Below are 22571 nucleotides of genomic sequence, written 5' to 3' on the forward strand. Positions count from 1 at the left end.
AAAAATTTCTGTAGTTCAACAGATAGATATTAAGAATAAAAACGAACCATAGAAACTATACAAAAATATCCCCAAACTGTGGTTTGTTCTAAGCTGTTTTAAACTTTCCATTAGATTCATCTGTTTGTTACAGGAGATCTGAGCACCCAAACTCTCTAGAAACACTGTTACTATATCTAGTCATAGTTGTTTTCAAAACTAAGATTTATCAAAAATTATTCATATCACATCATTAACTATTAGCAAGAAATGGTTCCAGTGATCAAACAACTAGATTTCAAGGTGTGATGGTGTCTCAAGATATAAACCAACACTTAGAATGAGCAGATATTTTAAAATAATAATTCAACGTACTTTAAGAGTAGAACCAGTCAGGAGTCAAGTTGAAACAACTTTTATATTATTGCAAAATACATTAACTAAATGTTACATAACAATATTCATTACTAAAATAATTTTGAGTGAGAAACTATTAAAACAGAATCAGACTTATTTTGTACTAAATTATAAAAATTGATAAGTTAGACACTTGAAAGCTGCTCATAAGTCCCGATAAGGTTAAATGTGTGGTGTATCACATGACATAAAATATCTTTCCTTAGTCATATCATAAACACCAGAAACGACTTTTGACTTAAGAAATTAACATGTGTTTTGTTTATGAAATGGTATTTCTGTTTATGAAAACAGATTAAACATGTTAAGTTCTAGTTTCTGGTATTCACATTTCGACTGAAATTATTTTTATCCATAACTGTCAAACATGATGACGAAATATGCCAACTTATTGAATTTAATGTTAACAGCAGATTTATTCAGCATCAGCGAAAATTAGTTGGTTGCATTACCAACACGAAATAACTGCACGATCACAACCATCACTGTTAAAACTACCTTTATTTCTTTTAACTCGTTACATTCCCAAGCTACAGTACATCAAATTAATAAAATGTATCATGTAACCTCAAGATCTTTTCCCAAATCCCATTCTTTGGTCAAAAACTAAGAACACAATGATGATCAAATCCTGCTGAACAGTGGTTATGTCTTAACGTCATTATGGTTTTTTAGAAACTTTGTTACAACTGTAGCACAAACATGCATCTATTTAGTTTTTGGAAAACCACTATGTATTTCAGAAATAATAATAAACACATGTAAAAAAAAAATTATGTTGTCATTTTTTGTTTCTTTTTCAGGAAGAAATACATGAATGAGAGATGAACAATGTGTTTTGTTTTTTTTACACATACAGCTAGTTAACCGAGTTCAGAAAATAGATACGAAACTAATAAAAAGTTAACATGAACATGAAAAAAAAAACAAATGCACAATTTTTAAGGAGTTGTTTCCTGCCTGTCATTCTGTTCACTGCCAGCATCATCACCATCATCATTTGGGTCTTTATCATTATGAATGGTAGGACTTTTATCTGGAGATCTGCTCGCACTGTGGCTTCTACTTCGTGAACAGTTGTACCACTCCTTCTGACCTTCATTCTTTACATGTAATATCAATTAATGATTAATATTAGTACAAATGTACAGCAACAACAATGTTTAACTAACTTTAAAAGCTTAACATCTGAAAGAAGTAACAACGAACATTCAGGAAATATTGGTTTCACGACAAGTTTTCTTGAGGATTTCCAAACGTACCTCTTTTTCTTCATGAACATTGTCTTCACTCGGGCTTCGACTTTTGTGTTTCGTGCTCTCAGGAGAAGGTGAACGACTCTTACTGGCTGATCGGCTTCTGCTACGACCATTATCCTTATTCTTCTGTTGTTTCTCATCATCATGTTCCCTGTGAAACATTTCTTTTTCTAATTATCAGAACTTTGTTTCAGTATAAATTTAATAGAACTGATAGCACAATATGAAACATTTACAATCTACAAGGGGTTGTCACACTGTGAAGTTCTTCAAAAGTTCTACTATTAAACAGAGGTGGAGTAAAGGAATTTTTAATTACATTTATCATTTGTCACAGGGTGTATAAATTCATTTTTCAGAGAAGTTAAAAAGAACTCCAGTTATAAAAAATCAAACCATGTAACACTAACATCAGTGCTGTGTAAAATGTTAGAACTATTCATTCTTAAACATTTACTGATACAATTAAAATGCCCATAGGATGTATTTTGCAAATGACGTAGCCATCTGTTGAAATAAATGTTACTGGTTTGTTACAAAAGTAAAATTATCTTAATAAATTAGGTCAACTCTAATTTGTACATATCTGTACAAAATACTTAATACATCAAACTATCCCATATACTGTGAATGAATTAGAAGATATTATATAACCTTACACTTGACAAACATTTTTAAACTCACTTTTCCTAAAATACCTCTTCACATTTTGTCACCGGCTATTGATGTATGAATGACATTAATGTTCTATTGCATCAATTATAAATTCCTTCTTTTATGACCTTCAAAACTTGATTATCTTGCAGACATTTTGAAATCTGTCTTATTTTTTATTATATAATGTCAATTTTAAACTATAATTCTCCATTAAAAATCAAAATATATTCTTTAAAATTATATTTAAGCAAAGGAATATTTCAGGCATGGCACACTATTTTTTAAGGCATTTTGTGAATATTAATCATTAGCAATTTAAAGTTTTCGTATGTTTCACACATCATAAAACTGCCTCAATGAGAGTTTTACCAATAATGTATCATAATATACAGCTCAGAGCCATACCATTCTCTGAAACTCAATGTATATGAAATATTAAGTATCAATATTATTATTTTGTCAGATAAAATATTGTGATTAATAAACATGTGATAACAAAATAAACTGACTACCTATAAATGAAAAAGTACAACAAAACATAAGCAAGAACATGTTATAGTTCATAACCAGATAATATCAGTTTCAGCCTAAGATGTTTTCGTGCATTTAAGGTTTTGCTCTCCCAAAGTTATGGCTGGTTGGGTAAGATTTTGTTTTCCAGTTGTTTTTACATGAATATTTATACACAAATATATTTCAATTCCAAATGGGTTTTCTGGTATTATAATGAAGTTCTCAGAAGTTGGAAAGCATTCATTTTGTTTTTCTTACCAATACAGCACTGATCTGGGAAACACCAGTTACGTACAAGCTATACCTGTACGGACATAGTGTTTAAACTTGTGTACAACTGTGTGCACAGTTGACAATACTTTACTGATGGAAAAAAGTACTAGATAGTGAGAAATACACACATAAATCAATTAAGGGAAAACTAATACATAGGAAAAATTCAAGAACATAAAACACTACCATGAAACAAGGGAGAGAGATGATTTGACCTGCAGACTTTAAACTTTCTTTCATCTTGGAGTTCATTTTTTTAAACTGTGTACCAAAAATCAAGAAATGTATCTGTCAAATGTTTTTCAGTAAGTTTGTCTGAGTTATTCTAATGACAACACATTCATTTTTGTCACCTCTTCACACAACCTCTATGACATGCAAAGAAACTACCAAAAAATATGAAATAAAACTTTTAAACCACTGATCAGAATTCCATTCTATATATCCAATTACATTTGTTTTATTTTTATGAATTATTTACATCTGTTATTTACTTTAACCCATTAAAGCAATTAAGTAACCAGAAAAAATAGTATAAACCACCAGTTGACAGTAAACTGAGTTGTATCTTATATGATAGTATAAACCACCAGTTGACAGTAAACTGAGTTGTATCTTATATGATAGTATAAACCACCAGTTGACAGTAAACTGAGTTGTATCTTATATGATAGTATAAACCACCAGTTGACAGTAAACTGAGTTGTATCTTATATGATAGTATAAACCACCAGTTGACAGTAAACTGAGTTGTATCTTATATGCCTATGTTGATAAGGGTGATATTTTTACAAGTATATTTTTGGCTAAACTCAATTTCTGTTTTTAATTATAGTTAGTTTCTACTAACCCACTTGTATTTGTTGTTTTTTTTCATAATGATAAATTTACTAATGTACACAAATAAAAAGATTTGCTGACATCCGAACGATTAGCTGTTGCAAAAATCATAGCATACCACTTATTAATACCTTAAGTATCCTTAATGTATGTTTTCCTCGTATAAAAATACACTTCAACATATGAAGCAATTCTGAATTTAAACTTAATGTCAAATAATGTTACACTGAGAATGAGCTAGTTTTAATACTATATTCAAAACAATTGTGTGGGGGTTGAAAATACAATTTTTAAAAAGGAGAAAAATATTTTGTTAAATGTTACCATGTTCTCTGATCAAACAGAGTATACATGACAGTATAGGGAAATCATCTGACAATAGCAGTGGTTGTAGCACAACAACTTGTCTACTTGATGAACTGATTTATGAATAAATAAGTAAAATTATGACTGGGGTAAAAAAGTAGGGTCAGTTAGAAAACCAAAACCATTTTATTAAGCCTTAGATAAAATGAAAGAAACAAGAACATTTTCCAGAATTAATCACAAGAAACTTCAAATTTTGTATAGGTAACTATAGTTTGAAAACTAACCATCCCAGAATCCTGGATACAGAAATATCCATACCACATAACACTGAAAAGTGTAATCTCACAAAAACTCTTCAGTTTCTCTTTACTTTTATTATTTATACATAGATTAGAGATATTCATTGTTAATATTGCATAATGCAGTACATTAAGATTCTAATCAAACTCTTATTACTTATCTGTGAAAGTGAATATGATGATATATGCCCTTAAGATTAATTTATGTACAACTATTTATAAAATACTGTACTGAGTAAATCTTTACAATGTCATTTATCTGTGCTTTCAAATGTTAACTAATATGTTTCCATTTTTTACGGATTTTAAAACTAAACTACTAGGTTAATATGTAAGGTACTTTAGATATTGTTAGAAATTATTCAGCTAAATTCATAACATCTTTGTATTTGGAAATACATATTTAAAAAATTAAGTTAAAAGAAAAACAAAAACTAACCTTGAATGAGACCTTGATCCAGAGAGAGACCTGCTCCTTGTTCTACTGTGATTTTTTTTACTATTGCCACGACTTCGACTATAAGACCTGCTCCTCTTGCGATAAGATCTGCGTTCCTTGCTCCTTGATCGGCTGCGACTGTAGCTTCTTCCTCTAAATAGCACGAAAGAAAAATTCCAATGACACTCGACCAAGAAAGGATGCTCAAACCAAGTCTTAATTTATGCACTTGTTTAAACAGATGCTTGCACTTTTCTTTCGAATCATAATCTCTGAAAGAGAGCTATTATTCAAAATGTTTCCATTAGTATGGTTATTAAAATAATTGTTTAAAAATCAAATACTTCAGAGAGCACATAGGTAGTAAACATAAGCACATGACTGCTTCGAGCTTAAATTTTTTAAAGTACTTTTATCTGTAAAAAACTGCTTTATGTTTTCTGGACTATTACACTACTTCCATCTATATTACCCTGTCAAAATCTATCTCTGGAAAACAAACGTCAGATTCTTTTCTAGCATACACAATGCCCACAGTGAATGAAAGAATGAGACTCAGGTGTAAAACAAATACAAGCAGATGTGCTTTCTTCAATTTGTATATACTTTTAATTATTCAAGATAACAGTACAATAAGTACTTTTATTGTTCTGAAAATGATAGTTCATTCTTGAAAATTTGGTCCTTTTCATACTGTAAAAAAGATTAGAAAAAGAATCATCAAATGTAATTACTATTTAAAAATTTTTAGAGTTTCAGAAAAATGGGTGTAACAAAGTTTGTTTTTTTTTATTATGGCTTATTTTTAAAGAAAAATTTTAAAGTTTTAAAACATGAAAATATTTATATTATGGCCATTATATAATTGTTTATGTGTCATTAGGATTTAAGATTTAAATTGAAAACACTGAGAATTGAGTACTGTATTTCCTGGCATAAAAGACACACCCATATTTTGATTAGCTAAACTTTGAAAAAAAATGATAAACATAACAATAAGGTTGCAGCACTTCCACCAATCTTACCAACATGCTTTGTGGATTGTTTAGTGATTTACAGTACATAAATCCTCTTGCCCACTTCTTGTTCCTTGTGAGCTATATGTTTATCATATCTACCTTTGAAAGTGTGTACCTCATATTACCACCAGAATATCTGTATTATGACCAGTAATAACATTATTCTAAGCCTGAGGAGTTACAAAGAGCACCAGCATTACAGTACCTCATGTATGGTGACCTGTTCTTATTTATTTATTTGTTATTTAATACTAAGTAACTTATGCATTTTACTCTGGGTTATATAGATGGGGCTTGGATTACTGTCTAGCATACAAATGCTTCCTCTAGGCTCAGGTTTAGGCTTATGAGCAATGTAACTTTCAGCCTGGAAGATGAAAGATAAATTTTTTAGACTTATATTTGGGGGAAAAATAGCATCTTTAATGTAGGGAAGTACAGTAGCTTTAATCATATCTATAACATGACCTGATAACTGAGATTTTGCACAATGGTATAGTCATATGCTGTACTATAATTGAAATGTTCCCCACACAACTTTCAGTTTGCTTTCTTTGATGATAATTTGATGGAGCAATTGTTGAACACAATTAAATTAACATGATAGTTACAAGCACATAATTTTATGTTTACCAAAGTAACATATGCATTGCTGACAGCATCAGATCTTAAATGGTTTTACTCTCACGAGTCCTCGTACAACAGCCATACCCTCAACTAAACATCATATACTTGAATTTATTATATCTGGACCATATTTTGTACAGAAGGTTCAGCTGAAATAATCTTACATATGTGTTGCTATAGCCTTTGGAATGAGGTTTGTAGATGGCATGAAAGTCAAACAATGCTATGAAATATGTTATCACATCGACACAGAAGATTGTAGCCATTAGGTTGGTAGATGAAAATGGTATCAAGTGTATTTGTTGATGTTATAAGAATGTTTTCCAAGAGTTAAGATTATACACAAAATACACATGGACCTCAATTTTGCTAAATAAACTGAAAAATGAATTATCAAAAATACAAAAAATGAACAACAACAAAACACCACCTGCGAGATCGTGATCTGGATCTTGACCGGTTTCTTCTAGGATAATAGCGATCCCTCTCTAGCTTGGGGCAGTCACGGGCCCAGTGACCAGATCGACGACAGTGGTAACATTCTTCATAAGCCTTTTACAAATATTAAACCAAAATTATTCATTTTCTAATCGTCTTTTTATTTATGAATACAAACATCATTAGATGATAAAAAAGAATCTAAGTTGAATCTAAATAATTTTAAGTTTTCATAAGCAGGAGAGTTCCTGAAACACAGTCAGTTGAGAACATACTGATACAACCCATAACTGAATCTAATCAGAACTGGCCAACTCCACAAAACATATTTAAAAGGATTTCTTAGACTGTACTATTACTACTGCCATTTTAAAAAATCATTCTACAGTGTAACCATCTTCAACAAACTACTTGAGAAAAGTTGTTTTTTAAATACATTCCACAAACTGGAAGAAATAATGGCATTTATATAAACAAACTCCTGAAGTTTCACTTACAGTAGTTACTACAAATGAAACAATACCTTAACAATACTATGTATTATGATTATGAATACATGTAACAATCCTATCATGAATGTTCTTAAAGTAGCTGATAATCACAGGAAGTGGTAGTAAAACAACCAAACATGACTCAAGCAGAATACAATTATTTTATCTGAAATGAAACATAAAGAGGATAAAATCATTGGTTTACCTTCACCTTGGATCAACAAAATGGTATACTAGAAAATGTCACAGAAGATGGCAATACAAGTAAAACAATTTCTGGTAAAATTACAACAATCAAAGTAACAATGTCAAATATCATGTGGCACCTGTATACTCAAATCATGCAGTTTAAAGGACATCTGGGAATTTAAGTCACATTATAATTGGAATGTGCATAAAGCAAGGGTGGAAAGCTTTCATCTCCATAGCAGTTACTATGAGTGAAAATCTAAATGGCATACCAGAGCCTACATTTTGTATGTCCAATTTTGAAATATAGAATTATGCAAGTGTTAATATAAAGTCAGAAATTAGATTTCAAGCAACTTTCAAAAGACAGTAGAAAATAAATCACAAGTGAAACATTAAAATTTCACCAATCTTCATACTTAGTACAACAGAAGTCACAACTACTAGAAAATTAAACAGACTTTCCACACCTACATCACATTCACTTTTTTCACAAATTGTCAATAACTGATATATATTATTTATACCAGTAGAAAACCAAAACTTCAATTTATCAAATGAAATATTATATTGCACTCTTCTCTGTACAGGAAGTTGTCTATTTCATCATTCAGTTTCAAATTTGTTCTTGTGAAAATCACACTGATACTCAAGTATAGCTGAATTTTCATAGGTTCTTATGTCATAGTTAAAAATCCAGAAAAAGTATGGTAGTTATAGGACAGTGGTTCTTAACCTTGTTGGAGGTACTGAACCCTGGAAGTTTCGTACTTGTATTCACTGAACCCTTCGTAATTGGAAAAATAAAATATGATTTTTTTTCAAATTCAAAACATAAGTAGATATTTTATTAGTGCACAAAATGAACCATGCATCAGTTGCACACAATATTACTGTGTTCAAAGAACAAAACCTATGAAACATAAATTTCACACGAAAACAAAAACATAACTCAATGAATATTTACTGCAAATCAATGTGACTTTTGCTGTTACCTTCCAGAGACAAGTTCAGAAATGCAGGGCTTCACCTTGGCAAGTGCCACTCTCTCATCATTTTTGCAACAAAGTCTGTTCCTTTTCTTTGCTTTTATGTTTACCATCTTCAAAAAGGATTGCTTGTAAAGATACGTGGTAACAAACGGTATGAGTATCTCAAGGGCTTTCTTAGCAATAAGAGGGTACACTACGATTTGGTGACACCAAAATGTTGAGAGTGTTGTTGTTCTGAAAAGTTGCTGTTGAACCTGGCTCTGCTGAAGTTCAATGACTTCATCGAGGTATTCATCATTGACATCTGCTGTAGAAACACTAAACGTGAATGGCTGTTTCACCTATGCTGGATATGACTCTCTGGTGGGGAAGTATCTGTTGAGCGACTTTGAGAACTCATCTAAGTGCATGGCAATTGCTTCCTTTCATTACACAGCTTTTTGAAGATGCGATGCTTCAGGGCACTATTTCACACAAAGTTCACATATTCCACTACAATTTTTAATACTTCTGCCAGTTTTGAAAGCAAGGTTTATGTTGCCAGGGCATGCCTGTGCAGAACACAATGCGTTACAATGATGTGTGGCGCATTGGCTTTCACTAGCACACCAAAACCAGTGTTTTGTCCCAGCATGACTGGAGCTCTGTTCAAACAAACTGCAGAGACCATATCCCATGAAAGATCACTGTCTCTGAAGAAGTCATTCACAAGCTTCTTCATGTCAGCTGCCTTAGTTGTTGTTGTAGGAGGCTTACAAAATAAAAAAAATCTTTTATCTTGTTGTTCTTCACATAGCGCACTAATACAAAAAGCTGGTTTAGACTGGAAATGTCATAGGTCTCGTCGATTTGAAGGTTGAATTTTGCTGGGCTTGAAATCAGATCTGCAACTATTTGAGCCAAGATGTCATTGCTCAAGTCACCTATTCTGCTGCTGATGGTGTCATCTGAAAGAGGAATTTGGGATAACTTATTTTTAGAAGCTTTTCCCAGCATGATATTTGCCATCTTCAATGCAGCTGTTTTAAGAGTGCTTCACCAATGGCGTGTGGTTTGACTGTTTTGCGATCAAGTACGCAACTTCGTACAATGCTGTGAGGGTCAGTTTGTTGATAAGTACAAAGCTGTGAACTGGCAAAGTAGCCTTTTCATCGAACCTGGCTCTCTTTACCTTGAATTCAGCAAGTGTTGTGTTCTTGTATTTCCCATCTCCATGCAGCTTTAGGGAGTGGTCTTTCAGTTTTGCCAGTGTTAGACTAGAATTGCTCAACTTGGCATTGCAAATTATGCATTGAGGACGCCGTCTCCCATCATGTTCCATTATACACATGAATCCATATTGTACATATTCGTCCGACCACTTTGTTTTTGCTCGACATAGTTAGTATGAAGGGATTGAAAGATTAGACACACAGTGTGTGTGTCTTGACCTCTGCCAAACCCTTGAGACTGACTCACCAAACCCCTGGAGTTTGATTGAACCCAGGTTAAGAACCACTGTTATAGGACATTGGGTTTTGTGTGTTATTCTCTGATCTCACATGTATTATTTAATTAAATAATCATTTTGTGTAATTGTACCTTAGTTCAAAAAAATGGTAAGCATAAGGTGTGCTGCCTCACCATCACACAAGCTGCCTCTTAATCCCCCCTTCAAAATATTTAAATACCCTGGGAAAATAAGCACTTAACTTAGCACATGTTAAGAAAAGAGTACTCAGTGTTGAATGTAATTATGTAAACACTCTCACACTGGTTAAAAACAAGTGTGAATCATCAAGATAAGAGGAACATCAACTTGTGTTTATTTTAAATACAAGCACAACAAAAGTATGTTCATATTTACTGTTTTAAAATATAACCTTTAAAATACAATACAATTAATATCTAACCATAACTGCCAAAACCTTATAAATAAAGTACAAAAATTAGTTCATTTTATATATCAATTATGTAAAATTACTGGCAAAGATTTCAGAAATGTTCACCTTTAGAGAAAATACAAATACTTAGCTTACCGAACGTGAAAGCCCACCACCTGATTTTGCAGAGTATGTCTGAAAAAAAATAAAAGAAAAATGTATTAGTTAATTACCATAAAAAAGCCAAGATTAATCAGTTGCAGGCCTAACTCAAAACTCTAAAATTATCTAACAGCAAAACAAAAATTCCAAATGATACAAATTTAGGCTATCTTATAAAGGTCAGAAGTCAGTAATAATGTTAATGTACTAATGCATATGACGTTTAGTTTCAGTGACTTTTCCAATTTATTAATTCACATCTGTTTATGTGTGTTAAACAGCAGTAGAAATAGCTATTCATAGTATCACATTCCCTGCCAATCATTTATTTTGTTTGTTTTTAGATTTTGATCTTGAAACTACACAAATGTCAAAGTCTAACTGGTAAAATTGATTTAAAGTTTAAAGGTCAATCAGAATCTACACTTACCATAAAATGAATAAAACTTTACTAGTCTGTGAATAAGATTAATGTATCACATTTCTTATTTTACTACTCACAAAATGAGTATTCTTATAAGTGAGAAGCAACAGCTATGAAATAAAGTATATACAAACATACATGAAGTAAATGACTAAATTTCTTTAAAAGAAATGAATAAACACCTCAGATAGAGTGACAGCCACGATGATACTTCAGAAAGAATAATACAATTTGACTCTAGTTTAAAGCATTTGTTTTCCATAATACACAACTAACATAAGCCAGATGCTTGTATTTTTTAAAGCAAAGCCACATAAGACTATCTGCTGTGTCCAAAGAGGGGAATTGAGTCCCTGATTTTAGAGAAGTTGTGTAAACTCAAGTATTTTACTGTCCTATGATGATAGCTATTGATGGAAATTATTATAAAGATGGTAAGAACAACTACTACAAAAAACATTTGATCATAATTGAATGATAACATTATGTAACACCAATGTTCTTCCTGGATAGTGTATGCATTATTTCATAACTGCTTATGTTGTGGAAGTACAGAAAATGGACCATTATTCCATTCAAACGTGGCTTTTGTGACCTGGATAATAAAATTTAGAAATTAATCTATTTTCTATGTAAAAATGGGCAAGTTTGCACCTTTTCATTTACATAAGGTCTGAATAACAAAATCTGAATCAAGATTTACATGTATTTATATTAAAATTATACAAAAATGTTTAGAAGTGAGTAGTTTTTCTAGATTTGCGACTGTAATGCAAGTCACTTTCAGCCCCCAAATATAGTCTCCCATTACGTTTTCGTTATATGCTCCCAGGTCACAAAAGCAAAGTTTGATGCCAAAAATAGGTCTTTTCCATTTACTTTAGGCATAAGCAATTGGAAAATAACATTTTCTGTTGAGGAACAAGTAAAAATTTCGTTACATAGTGTTATAATTTAAAGAAACCACCCTGTTGAATAAAACATTTTGAGCACTGTTATTAACTATGTAGAAACACTAAGCAGTTAAACTACACCACGAAAATACAAAGCCATTAAGAAACTGTAAAACTACCCGCTAAACATCACACCCGCCATAATTTTTATATTACCCACTCATCTGATGGCAGGTAACAATGGACCAGTAGCATCAAATTAAGCTTCATGGAACTTCAAAATAAAGTTTTCTGACACAGGTAGTTTTTGTCCATTTTATTTACTTCAACATAAATACCCTGCTTAAATTTCCCATAAATAGTGAACTTAAAGCAAATTGAGATAATTTTATCACAACAAGTACAGATTTAAGTTTTCTAAGCAATCTCTAACCTTTATTAGTATAAATTCAGGCTGTTTTAACCAGTCTCTAGATAAATAGTTAGTCATCATCAAACCTAGTTTTATGAAGGAACTTCACATCAGTTTGTAAGTTTTTAGCAATAGGCAATGTTTTCTCAACATAAACTTATCAACCAATTTTTGGGAAAATTATCTAATAAGCCCAATCATTTTATTTTGCATTGTTATAAAACTAAACTCACAATAGCATATAACATTAAGCTTCCCATTTAATGAAAGTATATTATCATTAACTTTCTCAACATGAATTCTCACTTTTACGTCTTCATCCCTTAACATTAAGGAGTTACAAGTAGTAATGTAAGAACATTAGACAACCTGCACTGTATGGAAGCAACTGGTTTCTCTTCACCCCAGTAATGTTGAAAGATCACCAGAACAAGTATTCACTATACAAAGTATGTAGCATATAAAGAATCTTCACACTAATTAACCCCTTTCACTGTAGAAATTAAGTGCACTTCATGGAAGATTAATTGCCACAGACAGCAAAGACTGACTTTTCTCCACTGTCATCAAAACATTTTTCCCTCTACAATAGAAAACAATAAATTTTCACAACCTTGAATCAACTAACAGACACCAGGTGTGACGACAGGAACCACAAGTACAAACAATTCCAATCTGAGTAACTTACACCACCCATGCACAGATATCAGCCAAGTTTAATATTTTCTCTGTGTTTATACAACTATTTAGGTTATCTATTAATGTCACAACATTAATATATACAATATATCATAACAATGAAATATACTTCTCTAAGATGGTGAAATGACAGTGAATGGGGACTGACTAATCATGAAATTTAATTACAAAATGTGTTCTCGAGAAGGTTAAACCAAACTTATGGATTAGGTTGTCACTTCCATTATTTTTATTTTCAACCAAATTTCAGTGTGAAATTGAAGTGTCAGGTCTTTTTCTATCAAACTTTATTCCAATGACTGATTTTATTGCTGTTTTAAAGCAAGGATCCCAGTATAGTAGTTTCATTCCCTTCTTTCCAGTCCAAGATGGCTTGCATTATCCTTTGACAAATAATGATAAATGGCAGCCACAGAAGAGAAACATTTTAGTGATTTTTCTTTGCCCATTAACTTTCAATGTGGAGCCTAACGGTCAAGAGTGACCTTGTAACCAGTTTGTGCTTGTTGCACATTTCATTTTACACCTTTAAATTAGTAAGCATATCTTCATGAAATCTGGCAGATTATCAGTAAATAATTCAAAGCTTTTATAAGCAGAATATAATATTTTTTTTTTATATTAAGTCTTACAGTTTCTTAAACTGTTTTTCTTGTGACTTTTTTATATTTGAATGTTGCCAACTTAAAGTAATTTTCATTTTAAGATTAAACATTTTTGTGCATCAAAAATTGTTGAAATTTCACATGCAAAAATCTTTATTTTGTCATGATAGTTTTATCAAATGCTTCTTAAGAAAAAAAACTATATATTTTTGTTATTTCACTAACACATTTCTGTATGGGTTCAGTAGATTTGACTGATTTTGTAACCACCATATAAAATAAGAAAATGAACATAAATGTTTACATTAAAATGCTTAAAATTTTATTACACTGACTTTCTGGCTATGTCTTGCTAACAATACAGAAGTTACAATGACATGGTCCATGCACATTCATGTTACAGTATTCAATAATATGAAACTGGCCTTTAGTTTTTACAAAGTGACCTGTCTTGGCTGTATTTCAGTGGACTAGTATTTAGTAAAATTAAGTCACATTCAATTATTATACATTGTATATGAATATAGATTATTACTATTTACAAATAAGTGCTTAAACTTATTTTACTCAAGACATTGAATAATAAAGAAAATTATACATTTAAAAACATCTGCTATGGGTAGAGAAAGCACTAATATAGAAGAGAACAACGTTTTGACCTTCTTCGGTTATCTTCACGTTCACAAAGAAAAAAAGAAAGGGTTGCTGACTGATAGCTGACCACATGTTTGAAGACAATTGTGTAACTGAGTGTAGGAATGTACAGGGCATGCTTAGTTGTTGGATATATTTATTAATATAGGTACAAAGGTGTTCCTTTGTATTGGTTTATTTTGGTCTTGAGTTGTATAAGTAAGGCTTCTTTAATTTTGTGTTTGTTTATGTTTGTTTCTTTATTTAGTATTTGAGTGTTTTCTATGGTTATGTTGTGTTTATTTGACTTGCAGTGTTCGAAAACGTGTAAAGGTGACTTTTTATGTTCTTTGAATCTTGTTTCCATTTTTCTACTTGTTTCTTCAATATAGAAGTTGTGGCAGTTATTACATTGTATTTTATAAATAATGTTGGTATGGTGTTTGTCAGTGTAGTTTTTACATAGTACAGACCTTAGTTTTGTGCCTGGTTTTTGAATAAATTTGGTATTAACTGGAATGTCATATTTTGTTACTAGTTTTTGCCAAATGTCAGTTATTTTTCAGCTAATGTCAAGAATATATGGTAGGAGAAAAATTCATAAAATAATAGTGCAATAAATATTTGAATACAAGTCAACAAACCGATGACCTTGGTTTTGACCCGTGACCTATGTGGAAAAAGTTGAAGCAGTTACTTAGGCTGATAAGACAATTTACATAACGGCTGAAAATAAAAATACCTAGTTAGCAGAAGAAAACATTTTATTGCAAGTTAGTTGATTAAACATCTCATCTCAACATTTTTTACATATAATGAATATCAAGTGAAAGAAAAAATGATAGTGCACCCTTTTTGAAAGCTTTAAAAAAATGAAGCAGGCTTAATTTGAGCAGAAGTTGTTTAAAAACATTTTGTCATCTGACAAACATGTCACAGAAATGGATTAATTTTCAATATTTCATTTTACCCTTCCTCAACAGGTCAGGCATCAAAGGCCATATCACATTTGTTGGCTTGCATTCAAAATTTTACTGAAGTGCTATTTTATGAATTTATATCAATAAGTTTGGAATCAAATAGTAAATTATAATTGAAACTCTAATATTTTATATGAATTGATTTCTTGATTTAAAATTAAATATTAAAAGAACATCTGAATATGGTGCACAATGCAGTCCTATTTAAAATTACATGTTTGTGATGTCCAAATACAAATTCCATAATTTATGTACAAATTAGGAATTCAACTTACTAATATTGACAAGTTAGAATATAAAATGAGAACCTCATATTTTCATTTCACTGAGATATGGCTTATGTACTGAATGAAATACTGTGGACCTGTTCCACTCTTTCCATTTTTTAAAACGGTCCATTATATACACTTTCTACAGTCTGACACATGAATAACCAATCAACAGCTTAGAATGTCCCAAGACTGGTTTTCTCCACCATTTTAATCTTTGAAAAACTTCCATGTTCTTTCGATCCAAGATTTCAATGAGACAGGTTGGATCTTTAGTCTGCTCAGTTTCACATTTTTAAAAATCTAAATAATCCTTAGCAAGCTTAATAAATTACAGTGGAATTCAATGTTATCAATGTAGTTACTTAGATACAGTTGAATAACCAAAACCTAAAAAAAATGTTTTTGATACCCTCCACGTGCAAAGTTTTAAAAGGTTGCTATGTCCAGCAACAACCGAGTACAAATGTCTCAGCAATTTTTTAAATTGAAAGTAACTAAAATGTAAAAATTTAAAACTTAAGTTAGATGAAGGAAACTTGAGAGAAAAGGTTCTGCCTTGATTTACATGAGGAGCAAATTTAGTTATACAATGTGGAGTGAACCTAAAATTCTGTTTACCCCAAATCCTCACTCCTTAAGATGAATAATTGCTATTCACTGCAGTTAGAACAGTTCAAGGACTAATAAACATTAATATTAAATGAAAACAGATATAAAATGTTACATGCCTGAAGGCATTAAGGATAAATAAATGTAATTTTCTTTTACAATCCACACGCATTCTATAAAGAAGGTAATTTACATTGATTTGTTTTTTGTAGTGGTTAGAAGGTTGGTTAAATAGATTGACAGCATAGTTAAGAAAGAATACAGTGATATAACAAATTTGCACTGAAACTTTTAATATTCATAAGGGTAGAAATTATTTTTATTCTCAACAATGAAACTCACTTTGCACTCACACCAGTCAGTGTGCAAGTAACACTTGTATTCAGAGACAAATCTTCAGTAGAAATATTTAACCCAAATACCACTCTTGGGATACAACCAATATGTTCTGTTAACTAAGAGCTCACCAAACCTTGTGTGAAGATACTCAATAAATACTGAATTACTATAAACATTAGTTCTTCAATACAAGTTAGTCTAATATTAGGGAACTGTCATTGGTATTCAAAATCTCACCAACAACAGAAGTTTTGTATCTTTCATAATATTTAACAAATTTCCTTCAGAAAAGTATTGCTTCATAATCTGTACTGTGGTTACACTTTCTTCATTAATCCTTTCCTGACAGGTCAAGGGTCAAAAGCTACATCATGATTAACTTGCATTCAAAATTTGATTGAAATACCACTTATTTTTGTCAATAAATATCATATTATAAATCACTGAAATCTGAATTATAATTTCCATGAGCTAATTTCTTAATTTAAAATTAAATACTAAAAAACAACACCTAAATATAGATTTGTGTGTGTCGTGTGGTATGTTGAATGCAACTGGTTAAAATTAGATGTCTGTGATGTAAAAGTTTTTGTATCAATTAGAAACTAAAATTACCAATATTGAAAAGCCAGAATATGAAATAAAAACATTTATCTTTTCTATTTGCTGACCTATTGCTATATTTAGTGAATAAAATGCAGTAGCCCTCATTCACCTTTTTTCCATTTTGGAAATAGTCCTTTATATACATCTACTTATGTATACGACATGAGATTAACCAATCAGAAGCTCAGAATATCACCCTCATGGTTTTCTCAGTCATTTTGATTTGTAAAAAGGCTACTACATTCTTTTGAACCAAGATTTTAGAGGTAGATTGTGTTTTCAGTCTGCTCCAAGTTTCTTGTTTTTTTAAGACCTGAATACAACTTAGTTGTTAAGACGAATAAATTACAGTGGAATTCCCCACTACTGATAGTACTTTTATGATTTTTTTGGTTATTCAACTGTATATAATGAACAAAAAAAAATATTTTGCTTCATATCGTCTACGTACAAAATTTTAAATGGTTTAGCAACTTATGCTCAGTAGGAACTGAATTCAAAGGTTGTAGCTGGAAGAGAATTTTATTCTTTATGTATTGTTCTACATTTTAAGAAAAATAAGTTTAATAGCATGTTTCTAAATAGTTATGATCCATATACATATATAATAGAAATCTAACTATACATTACAAAATAAGTTTAATAGCTTATTTCTAAATAGTAATGATCCATATACATATATAATAGAAATCTAACTATACATTACAAAATAAGTTTACTAGCATGTTTCTAAATAGTAATGATCCATATACATATATAATAGAAATCTAACTATACATTACAAAATAAGTTTAATAGCATATTTCTAAATAGTAATGATCCATATACATATATAATAGAAATCTAACTATACATTACAAAATAAGTTTAATAGCTTATTTCTAAATAGTAATGATCCATATACATATATAATAGAAATCTAACTATACATTACAAAATAAGTTTAATAGCTTATTTCTAAATAGTAATGATCCATATACATATATAATAGAAATCTAACTATACATTACAAAATAAGTTTAATAGCTTATTTCTAAATAGTAATGATCCATATACATATATAATAGAAATCTAACTATACATTACAAAATAAGTTTAATAGCTTATTTCTAAATAGTAATGATCCATATACATATATAATAGAAATCTAACTATACATTACAAAATAAGTTTAATAGCTTATTTCTAAATAGTAATGATCCATATACATATATAATAGAAATCTAACTATACATTACAAAATAAGTTTAATAGCTTATTTCTAAATAGTAATGATCCATATACATATATAATAGAAATCTAACTATACATTACAAAATAAGTTTAATAGCTTATTTCTAAATAGTAATGATCCATATACATATATAATAGAAATCTAACTATACATTACAAAATAAGTTTAATAGCTTATTTCTAAATAGTAATGATCCATATACATATATAATAGAAATCTAACTATACATTACAAAATAAGTTTAATAGCATGTTTCTAAATAGTAATGATCCATATACATATATAATAGAAATCTAACTATACATTACAAAATAAGTTTACTAGCATGTTTCTAAATAGTAATGATCCATATACATATATAATAGAAATCTAACTATACATTACAAAATAAGTTTAATAGCTTATTTCTAAATAGTAATGATCCATATACATATATAATAGAAATCTAACTATACATTACAAAATAAGTTTACTAGCATGTTTCTAAATAGTAATGATCCATATACATATATAATAGAAATCTAACTATACATTACAAAATAAGTTTAATAGCTTATTTCTAAATAGTAATGATCCATATACATATATAATAGAAATCTAACTATACATTACAAAATAAGTTTAATAGCTTATTTCTAAATAGTAATGATCCATATACATATATAATAGAAATCTAACTATACATTACAAAATAAGTTTAATAGCTTATTTCTAAATAGTTATGATCCATATACATATATAATAGAAATCTAACTATACATTACAAAATAAGTTTAATAGCTTATTTCTAAATAGTTATGATCCATATACATATATAATAGAAATCTAACTATACATTACAAAATAAGTTTAATAGCTTATTTCTAAATAGTTATGATCCATATACATATATAATAGAAATCTAACTATACATTACAAAATAAGTTTAATAGCTTATTTCTAAATAGTAATGATCCATATACATATATAATAGAAATCTAACTATACATTACAAAATAAGTTTAATAGCTTATTTCTAAATAGTAATGATCCATATACATATATAATAGAAATCTAACTATACATTACAAAATAAGTTTAATAGCATGTTTCTAAATAGTAATGATCCATATACATATATAATAGAAATCTAACTATACATTACAAAATAAGTTTAATAGCTTATTTCTAAATAGTTATGATCCATATACATATATAATAGAAATCTAACTATACATTACAAAATAAGTTTAATAGCTTATTTCTAAATAGTAATGATCCATATACATATATAATAGAAATCTAACTATACATTACAAAATAAGTTTAATAGCTTATTTCTAAATAGTAATGATCCATATACATATATAATAGAAATCTAACTATACATTACAAAATAAGTTTAATAGCTTATTTCTAAATAGTAATGATCCATATACATATATAATAGAAATCTAACTATACATTACAAAATAAGTTTAATAGCATGTTTCTAAATAGTAATGATCCATATACATATATAATAGAAATCTAACTATACATTACAAAATAAGTTTAATAGCATGTTTCTAAATAGTAATGATCCATATACATATATAATAGAAATCTAACTATACATTACAAAATAAGTTTAATAGCTTATTTCTAAATAGTAATGATCCATATACATATATAATAGAAATCTAACTATACATTACAAAATAAGTTTAATAGCTTATTTCTAAATAGTAATGATCCATATACATATATAATAGAAATCTAACTATACATTACAAAATAAGTTTAATAGCTTATTTCTAAATAGTAATGATCCATATACATATATAATAGAAATCTAACTATACATTACAAAATAAGTTTAATAGCTTATTTCTAAATAGTAATGATCCATATACATATAATAGAAATCTAACTATACATTACAAAATAAGTTTACTAGCATGTTTCTAAATAGTAATGATCCATATACATATATAATAGAAATCTAACTATACATTACAAAATAAGTTTAATAGCATGTTTCTAAATAGTAATGATCCATATACATATATAATAGAAATCTAACTATACATTACAAAATAAGTTTAATAGCTTATTTCTAAATAGTAATGATCCATATACATATATAATAGAAATCTAACTATACATTACAAAATAAGTTTAATAGCTTATTTCTAAATAGTTATGATCCATATACATATATAATAGAAATCTAACTATACATTACAAAATAAGTTTAATAGCTTATTTCTAAATAGTAATGATCCATATACATATATAATAGAAATCTAACTATACATTACAAAATAAGTTTAATAGCTTATTTCTAAATAGTAATGATCCATATACATATATAATAGAAATCTAACTATACATTACAAAATAAGTTTAATAGCTTATTTCTAAATAGTAATGATCCATATACATATATAATAGAAATCTAACTATACATTACAAAATAAGTTTAATAGCTTATTTCTAAATAGTAATGATCCATATACATATATAATAGAAATCTAACTATACATTACAAAATAAGTTTACTAGCATGTTTCTAAATAGTAATGATCCATATACATATATAATAGAAATCTAACTATACATTACAAAATACTAGTACAGTAAAATATAGCCAAGACAGAGTCACTTTGTAAATACAAAGTCAATTTTATGTTAGTGGATATGGTAGCACCATCGTACATGCACTGCATCAATACAAGTTATGTAATGTTAGCCAGACACCACTGGAAAGTCAATATAATAAAAAATAAACATAAAACATTACAAGACTTAGGATACTTGGACTAAACATTTGTATTTTTGTGTTATAATTTGTCTTCATTCTAACATGATTGGTTTATTTTGAATTTTGCACAAAGCTACACAAAGGCCATCTGTGCTAGCCGTCCTTAATTTTGCAGTGGAAGACTAGAAGGAAGGCAGCTAGTTATCACCACCCACCACCAACTCTTGGGCTACTCTTTCACCAATGAATAGTGAGATTGACCATCACATTATAATGCCCCCACAGCTGAAAAGGCGAGAATGTTTGGTGTGAAGGGGATTCGAACCTGCAACCCTTGGATTACCAGTTGAGTACCTTAACCACCTGATCACGTCAGACCATTCTAGCATGAAAAAATCAATCTACATTTTTCTTTTTCATGGTTATGAGTTTGGTTAACAAATCCCACACAGGAGAGAGAAAATAACAGAAGATAAAATATAAAATCTTAGAAAAACAAATGTTTGAAATGTATGTAGGGATTTTTAAGAGACTAGTAATTAAATAGACCTGATATTTCTAAAAATAAATTTTCTGTAAAAAATACTTCATTAAAAAAAATCTGATTTTGTGTACAAACACTTGTAATCTTTTCTAAGAATCTACCAACTTTTGTGAAAAGACAATCAAAACTTATATGTGTGCAAGTGTGTATATTATACAGAGCCCACTGCAAACAGATTAATGTATTTACATAAGATTCCTCTAATTATGACATAGGAACATTTGTCAAGTAAGTTATCTTTGCTATGCCCACAGGGGTAGGGGAAATCACATTGTGAATCCTGAATTAGATAATATTAATTTTATGTCTTCATGTTTTATGCCAGAATGACTACGTTATCAGCTTTCTCTTAAATGCAAAACCAATAGTACACGATGTCCTGTCTTTAGTGATTTAAACTTTAACAGCCATACTTAATTGAAATGCTAATCACAAAAATATTTTATTTCATTTGTTCTTTCAACACACCACCCACGTTCTGCCAGTGGTACATGATGGAAAGTGTAGCTTATAGCCATCCATACAAAATAAATGCTTCCATATACAATTTTGGACATATGAGGTGCAGCCATATCTTATGCTTGCTGTGTGCCAAGATTGGCTCACATGTCCAAAAATAGTCATGAATGAGTTAAGCAGTTTTTTTATACAGTTATTTCAGTGAGTACACAGCATAACTTTAACAAAATGACCATTAACATAACTGTTTTTAAAATAAAACTTCTGAGTGGCTTGTTATTTGGTTCCTCTACGACACAAGTTTATTTTATGAAATTTATTGCATATTCGTGACTTAAATACATACAATTTTCAAATGACTGTGAATCATAT

At 29.4% G+C, this 22571-nt stretch overlaps 1 protein-coding gene across 2 annotated transcripts in view; it reads right to left on the reverse strand.

Annotated features, from left to right (window-relative positions):
- Nucleotides 1–878: 878 nt before the first annotated feature.
- Nucleotides 879–22571, reverse strand: part of LOC143244165 (uncharacterized) — a 48745-nt gene continuing 27052 nt past the window's right edge. For both annotated transcript variants that reach the window (XM_076488347.1, XM_076488354.1), the window contains 5 exons: nt 10760–10798; nt 7062–7183; nt 4986–5138; nt 1659–1806; nt 879–1499 (listed from right to left, as the gene is read on the reverse strand). In XM_076488347.1, the coding sequence (XP_076344462.1) occupies nt 1338–1499; nt 1659–1806; nt 4986–5138; nt 7062–7183; nt 10760–10798 (624 nt within the window). In that variant the 3' untranslated portion in view covers nt 879–1337. The remainder of the gene's footprint in view (nt 1500–1658; nt 1807–4985; nt 5139–7061; nt 7184–10759; nt 10799–22571) is intronic.

The sequence above is a fragment of the Tachypleus tridentatus genome, chromosome 1, assembly GCF_004210375.1.
Source record: "Tachypleus tridentatus isolate NWPU-2018 chromosome 1, ASM421037v1, whole genome shotgun sequence".
Classification (NCBI taxonomy): Eukaryota; Metazoa; Arthropoda; class Merostomata; order Xiphosura; family Limulidae; genus Tachypleus; species Tachypleus tridentatus.